The 12,339-nt window shown below is 39.1% G+C and overlaps 1 protein-coding gene across 1 annotated transcript in view; it reads left to right on the top strand.

The window, feature by feature from the left end:
* Positions 1–12,339, top strand: part of ABCC8 (ATP binding cassette subfamily C member 8) — a 76,738-nt gene that overhangs the window by 52,671 nt on the left and 11,728 nt on the right. Inside the window, exons 22-29 of the mRNA XM_039707421.1 lie at positions 231–368; positions 2,737–2,862; positions 3,555–3,654; positions 4,242–4,489; positions 5,054–5,214; positions 6,380–6,449; positions 7,118–7,275; positions 8,370–8,462. Coding sequence (XP_039563355.1) covers positions 231–368; positions 2,737–2,862; positions 3,555–3,654; positions 4,242–4,489; positions 5,054–5,214; positions 6,380–6,449; positions 7,118–7,275; positions 8,370–8,462 — 1,094 coding nt within the window. The remainder of the gene's footprint in view (positions 1–230; positions 369–2,736; positions 2,863–3,554; positions 3,655–4,241; positions 4,490–5,053; positions 5,215–6,379; positions 6,450–7,117; positions 7,276–8,369; positions 8,463–12,339) is intronic.

Here is a 12,339-nt window from a genome sequence, read left to right as displayed (position 1 = left end):
CCACAGAATTGTAGAATTGACACAGCTGGTGTTACTCCGTGCTCTCTGCAAAAACACAGTTCACGTTTTGGTGTTCTGTAAATTAAGGAAACCATTCCACAATTTTGATCTGATGGCCTCATTTGTGTGTCTGTGTTGATCTACCTGGCTTTACTGGTATTAAAACCTGTCAGTTTCCTTGGATCCCACAAGTTCTGGCTCCAAAAGCTGACCCCTTTTCCTCATGACAGGATGATCCTTTTTCTGCCCTGGATATCCACCTGAGTGATCATCTCATGCAAGAAGGGATCCTGAAGATGCTGCGGGAGGACAAGCGGACCATTGTGCTGGTGACTCACAAGCTGCAGTACTTGCCCCACGCTGACTGGGTAAGGAACCTCTTCTCAGTTTTTCTGTGCAGGAAAAAACATGGCAGGAACATGTCTTGTTGCAAACAGTGCTTTCACTTCATATCTCCACCAAGTAATAGTTCAGTGAGAAGATATACAATAAAGATCTTTTGAAAATCAGCCAGTTAGAGGAGCCATAATTTTGAGATTCTCATCTTGGAACACCTAAATACATGGGATTTTTGTAGAGCTGCTACTTAATACTCTTGTGAAAGCAGGTTACATTTAAAATATATTGAGTATCCCAAAACATTAGTTACATTGGAAATTTTGGCTAATTTTTTGACCTCAAAACAGTGAAATGTTTGAGTAACACCTTTGCCTCTGCTGGGATGTTACTAGGAATTTGTGCTGTCACAGGAAAAGGTTCATTTATGCAAGCTGGTATGGAAATATAAGGAAAAAACCTAGTGTATCCCTGTGGTTAGTACTAGTATATATTAGTATATTAATAACATCTTTGCCCTTTGTGTATGGGCAAGATTTTAAGAAATGTGTAGTATTTGATTGTTCTGTTAGGTTTCTTTTTTATATTTTCTACTTTCAAGGGGAAAAAAAAAAAGGAGGTATGCTTTCCATACCAGTTTTTAATTGGAAATGTCAAAGATGACATTTTTGGGGGTTTGTATTTTTTTTTTAATTCATTAGTTCCCATTGGCCTTGCACTTATTCCTGCAGTTTTCCAGCCTCCCAGGTCTCCTGGCCCATAGTGATTGATGACTGCAGTTATACCTCCTAGCAGGACTTCTCTCTTTCACCTCTTGCACAGGCTATAGCAGCAGTTTCCTGGGCTCAAGAAATAATCATATTGCAGCTGCTTCCCAAGCTTCATGCTGGCTTGGTATAAAGTTGCAGATAGGCATTCATCTTGTTCTGATCGGGATTTTGTGGGCAGCAATTGTTATTTATGGTCTCTGCTGTGACCTTGTCCCTCAGTTGTTTGTTTACCTTTAGAGCTACCACTGTTCTCAACATAGTCCTGGTTTTCAAATTAGTCTCTCTTGGGATACTGGAATTTTCTGCCTTCTTCCCCTCCCTATGAGTCCATCTCAAAAAACTTTTTCTTTTTTATTGTTATATATCTGCAATTTTTTTAAAGGATATGAAGACTGTGGCTGTTCATCAGTGTACTTGTTTTAATTTTCTTTGTGAATGTAAGACCCATTTTTAGATGTTGGTGTTTTAGGAGATGTACAGAAATTGCTCTAGTTTTATTATCTTCTAGATGTGTGATATTTTTATGAAATACGCTGTTTGAAACAGTAGCGATTTGTATGAACTTTATAATTTAAAAAAATATAATTTAAAAAAATAGTTCATGTTTTTTCCCTAAGTGTAGGTTTCATTAATCCTTAGCAATTCTTATCCAAATGGAGTAAAGAGGAAATATTTATTTTATTAAGAAATTTTAAATAAAAATATAGTTTGATGTTTATGCCATGGTCCCCCTAAATCTTTTCAATAAAACTCTCAGAAGAATTCAAGGTCCACCCCAGCTGAAGGTTTCCTGAATAAATTGATCACAAAAAGATCCTTGTTTTCTTTATTTTTACCTTCTCTCCGGTGCAAATTCACAGCAATAATTGAAAGTAAATTCTTAGCAATAAATGAAATTGTTTATTTCCCCACTCCCTGCCTGTAGAAATTTCTGAGTTTCCAGGGAGAGAGAAAAATAAATAGTGCATTAACTCTTTTGTAATTATGGGTGTTTGCAATGTGCATGCCTCATTTTCCAGTTGTGCCAATCAGACCCAGAGTGGTGGTAGTTCCATTGTGTGTACAACATAGTTACACTGACACAAACTGGAAACTGCTCCCTGCAGACTTTGTCTTGCATAGATATTTTTCTTTTCCAAACTATGCCCATTATTTTATGCTTTTAAAGCTTTAGGGATTCAAATTGCCTAGCTCTTTCTTATCAGTCCATGGTATCAGAGAAGGAGCCAGCATGCTCCTATCTAATTGCCTGAATGAGGGCAAAACCTCCTGCACTCAATGTCTTGCTAAAAGCTTTTTTCCTTTTAGGCGGTAAGAGAACTCTAAAATCTTATCTTGCTAATGACTTGTATTTAGGCATGGATCTGCCAACAGGGATTCCATTCTTCTTTCTTAAAAGCAGTCTTTTCTGAAAACATGGAGTGCAGGAAGTTTCTGGATTTTCAGCATGTTGAATGAAGGGGATGGAGCCAAGAGATAATGTCACTGTCTTTTTGTAAGACAGATTTGTTTGTGGAAATATTATTTATTTAAGAAAAGAGAAAATCCTGCCAAAGCACAGCAATATAGCTTTAAAATAAATAGACATACCTGGCTATTTATCTCAGCACTTGTGTTTCTGACTTTTTAGATAATTGCAATGAAAGATGGTAACATCCAGAGAGAAGGAACACTCAAGGACATTCAGAAATCAGAGACTGAGCTCTTTGAACACTGGAAGACATTAATGAATCGACAAGACCAAGAGCTGGAGAAGGTTTTTGATGGGCAGGGCAATCAATATATGCTAGAAAATTTTGTCTTTTTTTTTTTTGCCTTAGTTTGCAAGGTTTAACAAGAATTGACATGCTGTGTGTGATGTCTAACTTGATATGATTGTAGTATTGGTGTTACCAATATTATTATTATTTATCTCTTGAGATAAATTCCTTCATCTGGACATTCTCATATTTCCTTGATACTGTTCTAATCCATTCTTGGTAGGAAACCCTAGCCAATATTGTCACCTAAGGAATATAAATATGGCCATTCTAGGAAAAGCTTCGCTAATACTGACAGCTGGTTTTATAGATATGCCTGAATTTACCCATTGCCTTGGGTGGAAGCTTTTCAGATATGCCTATATCCAGTTCCCTAAATGATGAAGATGTTTTGTCTTTCATACTTATAACACGAGAAGAATGAGATATTAATCTTACTTCTTACTAATTTGGGATAACTGTCCAAGTTAAGATTCCAGGAGGGCTGGGACTGACAAGCTGAAATGAATGTTAGATATTTAATTTATGTCCTTTGGTTTTACACAGACCTAGAAAATCAATCACTTATGGCTGCCTGCTGTGAGATTCCTATTCCTATTTTTCATTGAGTGGAAACAGTTTTATCACAAGTAGCAATTTTTTAGTATTAATTCTCTGGTTGAAAACACATGAGTTGTCCCTTTTTCAGGAAACAACTATTGAGGAAAACCCTGTCTTGGAAAGAACAAACCTCCGGAGGACAATGTATTCCCGGGAAGCATTGCTGAAAGATGATGAAGAGGATGAAGGTAAAGGGCACCCTTTGAGCCCACTGCCAGCACATTACTGTTTCACACTTAAATTATATTAGAATGAATTAACACCATTCAAAATGGCAAGAGAACAAAACGTTTTTCATGTGGGTTGTGATTTATAGGAGTGCTTGTTTCCGTTGCTTTGACCTCTGCACCAGAGTGGTTGCAAGCATCCACAAGTCATTGCTTCCTCCAAACTTCTGAGGGTTTTTCTTATATGCAAATATGATTTAATAATGAATGAAGAATAGTATTAAACAGTATGCTGGGTGAACTTCATCTGTCAATAGCGAAAGATATTTGCTTAAAGTTTTACAAAGGAAAGAAATTGCAATTGATTTTTATCCAACCAGTGCAAAAACATGGTTGAAGAAATTGATCACCAAGTGCTGAGGGATTTTGCATCTTTTTAGTGTGCCTTACTATTAAGTTTAGCAGGTTAATACATGCAGTTCTGAGCAGGTGCTATGACCTTAAAGCCACCCTTTATTCTGGATAGGAAGACCTGGTTTGTAGCTACCACTTGCCAGTCCCTTGGATGTGTATGTCAGCATGGCTGTCCTTTCTCTTGCACCTCGCAGAAGAAGTAACAGAGAGTGATGACGAAGACAACCTGTCTTCAGTGCTGCACCAGAGAGCCAAGATGCCCTGGAGAGCCTGTGGCAAGTACCTGAGTGCAGCAGGGATCCTCCTGCTGCCCCTGCTGCTCCTGTCCCAGCTGCTGAAGCACACGGTGATGGTGGCCATCGACTACTGCCTGGCGCTCTGGACCGAGCATGCCATTTCTATCAAGATGGAGCCCGAGACAAAAAACTGCTCCCAGTGCATGGTAGGCACTGCCTTGTTCACCTTCCTCTTATGACTTCACTGGGGGTGTTCTCCTGCTGTCATTCTCTGCCCCAGGATTTGTATGCAATGTGCTATTTTTCTATAAAAGAACCATCCAGAGGATTTTGAAGCTCAATGCATTTTTGCATACACAGCACAGTAAAATGCAGTTAAGTTTGGTGTGGTCTTCTCCTTTTGCTAGATTTATTGTATATTGATATATAGTGTATTGATGTATTGTATTTTCAAACCTGGGTTTCTAAAATAATTTTGATATCAGAGTTCTTTTTTGTTTTCCCTGCACTGTTGCTGTCTCACAGCAACCTGGGCTTTTTATGGTGTTCCTTGAGTTTAAATTTCTGATTTATCACTCATTTTCATGCAAACACTTCCCTCTCCAAAGGATAATAAATTATGATTTAAGATGGGTGAAAATCACGGACAGTTTAATTTGGGAAACAAAAAGGATATTCTCTCATATTTTTTCACTTTTGTGCTTCTGTATTTACAATAATATTTTAAATGTAATTTAAAATGAATATTTGTGTTGCTCTTTGTTTCTTAGGAATTTGACCATTCTCCATATTCAAAAGGTTTCAGCATTCTTTGCTGCCTTGGCATCGTATTATGCCTTGTCACATCAATAGCAGTGGAGTGGACTGGCTTGAAAGTCACCAAAAAGCTACACTCTTCTTTACTAAATAAAATTATTTTGGCTCCAATGAGGTATTTCTTTGATTGTAATAGAAGTTTTATTATAGTAATTTTGTCTTCTTTACTTCAAGACAGTCTCTTAAGTGCAGTTTTTACTAAGAAATTATTGTACATTGCATATTTTTAAGATATCGGTGAAAAATTACCAGGTGTCAAGTTTCTGGGTAGTTTTTGAAAATGGTACCCAGGCCACTTGAGTTTCTAGACACAAGTCAAATGCCTCCTGCCTGACTGTGACTTCAGAGATTTGCTTCCTTGCATGTTTAATTTCTCTTGGCAGATTTTAATTACAGAGAAAACACAATTATTGATCAATATGTGGTACAGATAATTCATAGCATGCTTCATCATCTTAATCACTGGAAATATTTACTGTCAGGCAGTGATTGTGCAAGTCTAGGAAAGGTAATGAGCTTAGACAAGTGTCATTACAGGCAACATTAGAGTATACTGGGGTGTACTTTGTTCCAGCAGAAGCCTTGGTTGTCCTCCATAAGGTTTTTTCCTGTGTTTGAAAGTAAAGGTGTAGCTTGATTCAACTTGCAGCTCTAGGGGAAAAAAAACCTTATTTTTAAGCCAACTATATTTGACCCAAAAAACATGGAAAAATCGCATACATGAAAAACCTCAGACTCTTTTTAGATTTTTTTTCCAGGATAAAATTAGACTTCAGGTTCCACATGAGTTCTGGAATAGCTAATAGCTGCAGAACAATAATAAAGTGTGTATTTTTCATATCCAAATATCTTTTTATATATTATTCCAATAGTAGTTGTTTTTGTTACAGTTTTCTGTTCCCAGAAAGATGCAAAACTTTGCAATTCAACTTCTTTTGAATTTTTCCTGAATTGAGGTGGCTTCAAATTAAAATCTGAAAGAATTTTTTTGAGTACAATCATGTGATGTCCGTGGCTTAGGCAGTAGAGGGAGCTGAGGACATGCTTGCAGTCGTAGGGTTCTAAGTGGTTGTAGGTTCATGCTTGTGATTGTAAATTCAAGACATTTCCATTGATTTGGAAAGCCATAGGTACTGGGAAAAATGAGAAATTTTACTACGGCTGTCAATTTATTTGCTTGTTTCTGTGATACGGTAACTGTCTTAGGTAAGACAAAATAATAACACAAATCAGTTCTAATATCAGTATTGTAAACTTTGCCATTCCTTGTACCACTTTAGGTTTTTTGAAACAACCCCTCTGGGAAGTATTTTGAACAGATTTTCAGCTGACTGCAATACCATCGACCAGGTACTGTTTAAATATTTTCGAGCTCTCAAGTTATCTTATCCTAATCTTAAAAAGTGGGGTTTTACTTATTACAGATTTATCTAGCTGAAGCTTACAGATGAACTATAATTTTGACTGTATCCATTTGCATCATGATTTTCTTGGTTCTGTATGAGTTCTTCATCTGACATGAACATTGAAAAAACATTTATTTTGCTAAAATGTCCTGTATAGAAAAGGGAAGCAAAATAAGATCAAGAGCAATATCCCCAAATTAAAGAGTATCTACTTCTTTTGTAAGTGGGTAAACACATTCATTTGAGGAAATGAAATGAGAAAAAAGCAAATGCTACTGCCCAGAATAGAAGTGACTGAAATTCAAATTACTATTACTTACCCCAGACTGCACTGCCAGGATTTATGCAGATGCTAAAATCTACTGCATCCCATCTGTAATCCTCTGACATGAGGATTGTGCTCCACAATGCAGATGTGAAGCTGCCCCACAGAAATCCCTTCAGATGTCCCCAAAACCTAGTAGTAAATTCAAGAACAGAATTTAAGTGTATGCTTAAAGTGCTTAAAATACACAAGGGATAAGATTTTGGAGGAAGCAGGAGAAAGGAAAAGGAAGTAGTGTTTTAAGCTTGTTATGTAAGATTCTGTGTGCTCTTTTCTTCTCTGCACAGCACATTCCAGCTACCCTGGAGTGCTTGAGCCGCTCCACCTTGCTGTGTGTGTCTGCCCTTGCAGTGATCTCCTACGTCACACCCATGTTCCTCATCGCCCTGGTGCCCCTGGCCATCATGTGCTACTTCATCCAGAAGTACTTCCGAGTCGCCTCCCGGTAAGGGCACCGCCATCACCACCCTGGCAGTGGGGACAGTTCCCGCAGCGCAGGGGAGCTTCGTGTTTAAATTTGGCAAGGCTGTGGCACTGTCTGCAAGTGGGACAAATCCACTGTGTCATTTCACAAGCGCTTTTGTTGGCAGCTCTTCGAGCAGAGCTTCTGCGATGAAGCAGACTCTGCATGAGCAGGGTCTTTGTGCATGATCAAAGGTTTTTGGAGTTCACAGGACACAAAAAAACCCCCAAACAAGTGGGTTCTGTCCTTCCCCAAGGGCTGTGTGCTGGGTGCATGCAAGAAAATATGGACAGGGAAACTGAAGTCTGCCTGTGCAGATGAAAACAGAAATGTGGTACTGCTAGCCATTAATGATCCAGTGTGCATGAGCCTCCTCTCCTGTTCTGGGTGCCTTCTAGTTTTTAAAAATATAAAAATTTTACTTGTATCTGAGACCTTATTCTTTCTAAGATGATAGCTTCCCTCTTGTGAAATGTTTGCAGCAATGCAAAAATATGCACGTCCCCTCATATATGCACAGATTGAGAGGGAGTCTGCAACCAATTTACTTCCTGCTGGAAGAAATTGAGACTAAATAGATTTCACCCTACATGTGCTTTTACTGATATTAGGAAAAAATATGACATTGAGAAATGCAACTTCATAATGAGTGCCGACTCTCATTTACTGAGTTTTGAGATACTGTTGGCTCAGTAGTTGTGCTGTTATCTGGGGGTGCACTTTGTCTTCTGCTTAACTTGAGCTCCTATTTGCAGCATTCCATTAAATTGATATTCAGTACAGAGACAGAATAGTGTTTAAATCAATAAAAAATTGAGTGCAAGAAAAAGGAATGTAGGAGAAAGGAGGGAAGTCAGTGAAGGGAAAAGACCCATTCAGAACTCCAGCTAGTTAAATGTTGAAAGAAAAATCCTGCTGGGGAATTCATTCCCCTGCAGCAATGTTTTGCAATCTGTCTGAACCTTATGTATATGACTCTGGTGATGCTATTCCTTTTCACTCCCTGGGCCTGATTCAAGAGAGTAACTGCACAACAAACCTATTTTTTTACAAAATCTTTTCATAATCCTCTCCAGGGACCTGCAGCAGCTGGATGACAGCACGCAGCTACCATTACTGTCCCATTTTTCAGAGACTGTTGAAGGTCTTACCACCATCCGAGCCTTCAGGTATAGTTTTTTTTAAGAAACATAGATATTCAAAAGTAAGGTAATGTTACGTCTTGAACTGTTCTGCCTGGAAAATCCAGAGCCCTCACAACATGGGCAAGGGGGGATGTCAAACTTTGAAGAATTTTAAGCATTTTGTATGTAGAGGAGTCACTGCAAAAAGAACAAGCACATGTGGGTCATCTGCCTTGTGGTTGCTGTCCAGACACTTGCATGCAGCCTGAAAAAAGAACTTCAGGGCAAATGTGATTTAAGAAACTAAATTAGCCTGCAATTACCACAGCCTGTGGTGTGGCAGACGATGGGCTTGGACAGTTTCCATGGCAGAACTAATATGCACCAACTTGGTACAGACTCATCTATTCCACGTCCTGGGCAGATAAGCTGTGTGTGCTGCTGACTTCAGAGGCTACAGGAGCACCCTGCATGGTTTTTCAGGTTTTCTAGCTGAAAGTGTGGGTGTTTACACTGATTTTGGAAGTACACAAGCTGGGCACAAAGTATTTCCTTGCCTGTTTTGGTTTGTTTTTCCATCCACATAAGCTCCCAGGAGGGCAGCCCAGGAATACCTGATAACGTGCCTGGGTTCTGTATGTGTGTTAGAAAACTGGCAGTCATGCTGATACCTCAGAGGTACCAATGAAAAACCACTGCTGAGCTTACCAGCTGCTTTCCCTGAACCAGGGCTATTCTTGTCTTTTCCCAGTTGAGTCAAACACGGTCAACTTTTCCACTAGATTCTCATCTAGATGGTGTCTACATATTTTGTCAGTTAATTATTACTGTTATACTTCTATCCTTAAAACAGTAGGGTTTATTTGTTCTTGCTAACCTATAATTGTAATTTTGTAATAGAAGTAATGCACAAACTATTTTAAATTGGTTATAAATAGATCAAAGAAAGAATAACAAATTTAAGAGTTTGTTTCTCTTGGACTGAAGGTAGCTTACCCAAGAGTGGTAGAGCAGCTTAATGTTTTCTATTAATTGCTGTTACTGAATATTTAATTCATTAAGTGCCAACGATGTTCTATGGTTTGTAGTTATGTCCATGTTCAATTTGCAGGAAAATCAATTTTTCATTTAATTTCTGCTTTTCTCATTCCTCTATCCTTTTACTTGATCAAGAGTATCTTTGAAGCATTATGGCTGTATATTTTCTGGTGTTGATACAGAAAGCAATATTCTATGTTATCTAGGTAATATTTTCAGTCTGTCAGAGCATTCCCTCTTGATTCTTCCTGTCACTTTGGAATTAATTCCTCTGTCAAAGAATTGTGTTTGGTGCCTCCTTTTTCTTAAATCCTGCAGTATTTCTTAAATCCTGGTGTCTCTGACCCAGCCAGCCATGTGTGTTCAGTGAGTTCTGTGTTCCATCTGTCTGCCAGCCTCCTGCCTCAGCTGCTAACCCAGTTATTTTTAGGGCTGTGTAGCTTTTCAGCTGCCTAACATATTAGCAGGAGTGGAGTTCAGACTTGCTAGCGTGAGCATCCCTAAAAATAACACTGACTCAGGAATTCATTCTGTTAGGAGGTGCCTGTTGTTCCTGAAGTGTCCTTACCCTTGGTTACTCTCCATCCTGGATTTATTCAGATTGCATATGGAAAGAAATGTACAAAAAAAAAATCTAGGGGAGTTCAGAAAAACAGCTACTGCTGCACCTACAAAAATGCCTTCAGCAGATGCCCTGGCCTGATTTATAGTTTATTTTGATACTTCACATAGCATTTGTGTTAAACAATCAACAAAATGTAAATGTGAAGGATTCTGCAGAGACATGGCAGTATTCTTAAAAACCTGGTAATTTGGAGACACTTTCTGAAGAGAAACTGATATTTTTGCATCAATCCAGCAGCTGTGGTAACTTTGCTTCCCTGTTCCACGTGCATGTGCATGACTGACTCATGATGCATAGCTCACATTCTCTGAAGATATCTGCCTCACACAATTCCTCATGGTATGGAGATAGGGATGTGAAATGTGGCTGAACTGGTTGCAGAAGCAGCATGGTCATGGCCCTGACACGGTGACACTAATGCCTGATTTAGAAACAGCCATTCTGCTGTGCAACACCAACATGCTCACAGCCTGGGCTGCACCAGAGCCCCGTGGGCAGCAGGGCAGGGAGGGGATTCTGCCCCTCTGCTCTGCTCAGAGCCCACCTGCAGCTGCATCAGCTCTGGGGCCCAGCACAGGAAGGACAGGGACCTGCTGGGTGAGTCCAGAGGAGAGGCCACCAAGATGATCAGAGGGGTGGAGCACCTCTCCTGTGAGCAAAGGCTGAGAGCTGGGTTTGTTCAGCCTGGAAAAGAGAAGGCTTTGGGGTGACCTAATTGTGGCCTTCCAGTACCTGAAGAGAACCTGTGAGAAAGATGAGAGAGACTATTTACAAGGGCATGTAATGACAGGACAAGGTGAATGTCTTCAGACTGAAAGAGAGCAGGTTTAGATTAGATGTTAGGAAAAAATCCATTATTGTGAGGGTGGTGAGGCTCTGGCACAGGCTGCCCAGAGAAGCTGTGGATGCCCCGTCCCTGAAAATGATGAGGCCAGGTTGGATGGGGCTCTGAGCAACCTGGTCTGGTGACAGGTGTCCCTGCCCATGGTAGGGGGTTGGAATGAGATGATCCATAAAAGTTCCTTCCAAACCAAGCCATTCCATTATTCCCCACTGCACACAGCAGACATGTTTCTTATGTTTTAGCATATCGCTAAGTTGTGGGCAGCTGAATTATTTCTTTTCCTCAAAATCATAAACTTTTTATGTAGAGTCAGTACTGTGCTCAGAAGAAGGATTAAGGTATGCTGCAGTGAATGAATTTGAAAGCTTCTCTACTTCATACATAGGCATTCTTCTATATCAGTATTAGGAGAGCTGAGTTTATAAATAATCATTGCTTGTCACAGCCATAACAGCTAAAGGATAAGGTAAAGTTTCAAAGGGGGAGATCTAGTGTATTAAACTTCATCATGTAATAAAAGGGGGGAAAAGGCAAGATTTGCGTTCTTAAACTAAATCTTCAGGCCTTTGAGCTTTATATCACTACCCTGGAAAAGATTTTTGTGGCAGGCTTGTGCATTATTAGCTGTAATTGTTGATCCACTTGATTATTGACATCATTTTAATTTATAGCTATGCAATTAAATATTCCCAGCTAAAAGGGTGACTGGCTGACTTGCACACTTGCCTAGACCCCAGCAGGGAATTACCTCCCATACCTGCTGAATTCATGGCAGACTTCATTGGCCCAGCTATTCAGATGGGTGTGTGCAAATTCACTATAACAAACTCTAAACAGGCTTATTTGTGATTAATCCTGTTTTGTGTCTTTTGGTGAATTCCTTGAGGGAAGGGAAATAGTTCTTTCCAAGCTAATACTTTTTGTTGTGCCATGTTCTTGGACTTGCATTTTACAAAGTGCCCTATTTGTTTAATAGTAAGGACAAATAATTTGTTTAATATGGGTGCTACTATAATGGAAAGTTCTTTGAGTTTATACTTTTGAAATTGTTACCATTTCTAGACACTATGGTAATATAAGTTTAAGCCTGAGCTTATATGATTGAGAAAAACTGAATTCTGCAGCATTAATGCTTCTTTTCACAAGTACATGCATGCATTGTTTTTCTCATACATATTTTAAGTATTTTAGTTTTAGATTTCTCTCTCGCTCTCAGTTATCATGTCATAAAATACATTTATAAAATGCCCAGTGGGATCTGGGAGTCCCACAGAATTTCAATACAATAATCAATGCAATAATATCCATAAATTACTTCTCAAGATACTGCACAAATACACTTTACCTGTGTCTAATACAAAACTACAAATTATGTCACTCTGAACTATTGATAGGCTGATTTATACCCTGTGCCA

The sequence above is a fragment of the Passer montanus genome, unplaced genomic scaffold (assembly GCF_014805655.1).
Source record: "Passer montanus isolate IOZ18808 unplaced genomic scaffold, ASM1480565v1 scaffold2, whole genome shotgun sequence".
Lineage (NCBI taxonomy): Eukaryota > Metazoa > Chordata > Aves > Passeriformes > Passeridae > Passer > Passer montanus.
The sequence above is the reverse complement of the archived record's forward strand: the minus strand, read 5'-3'. Positions and strand labels throughout refer to the sequence as shown.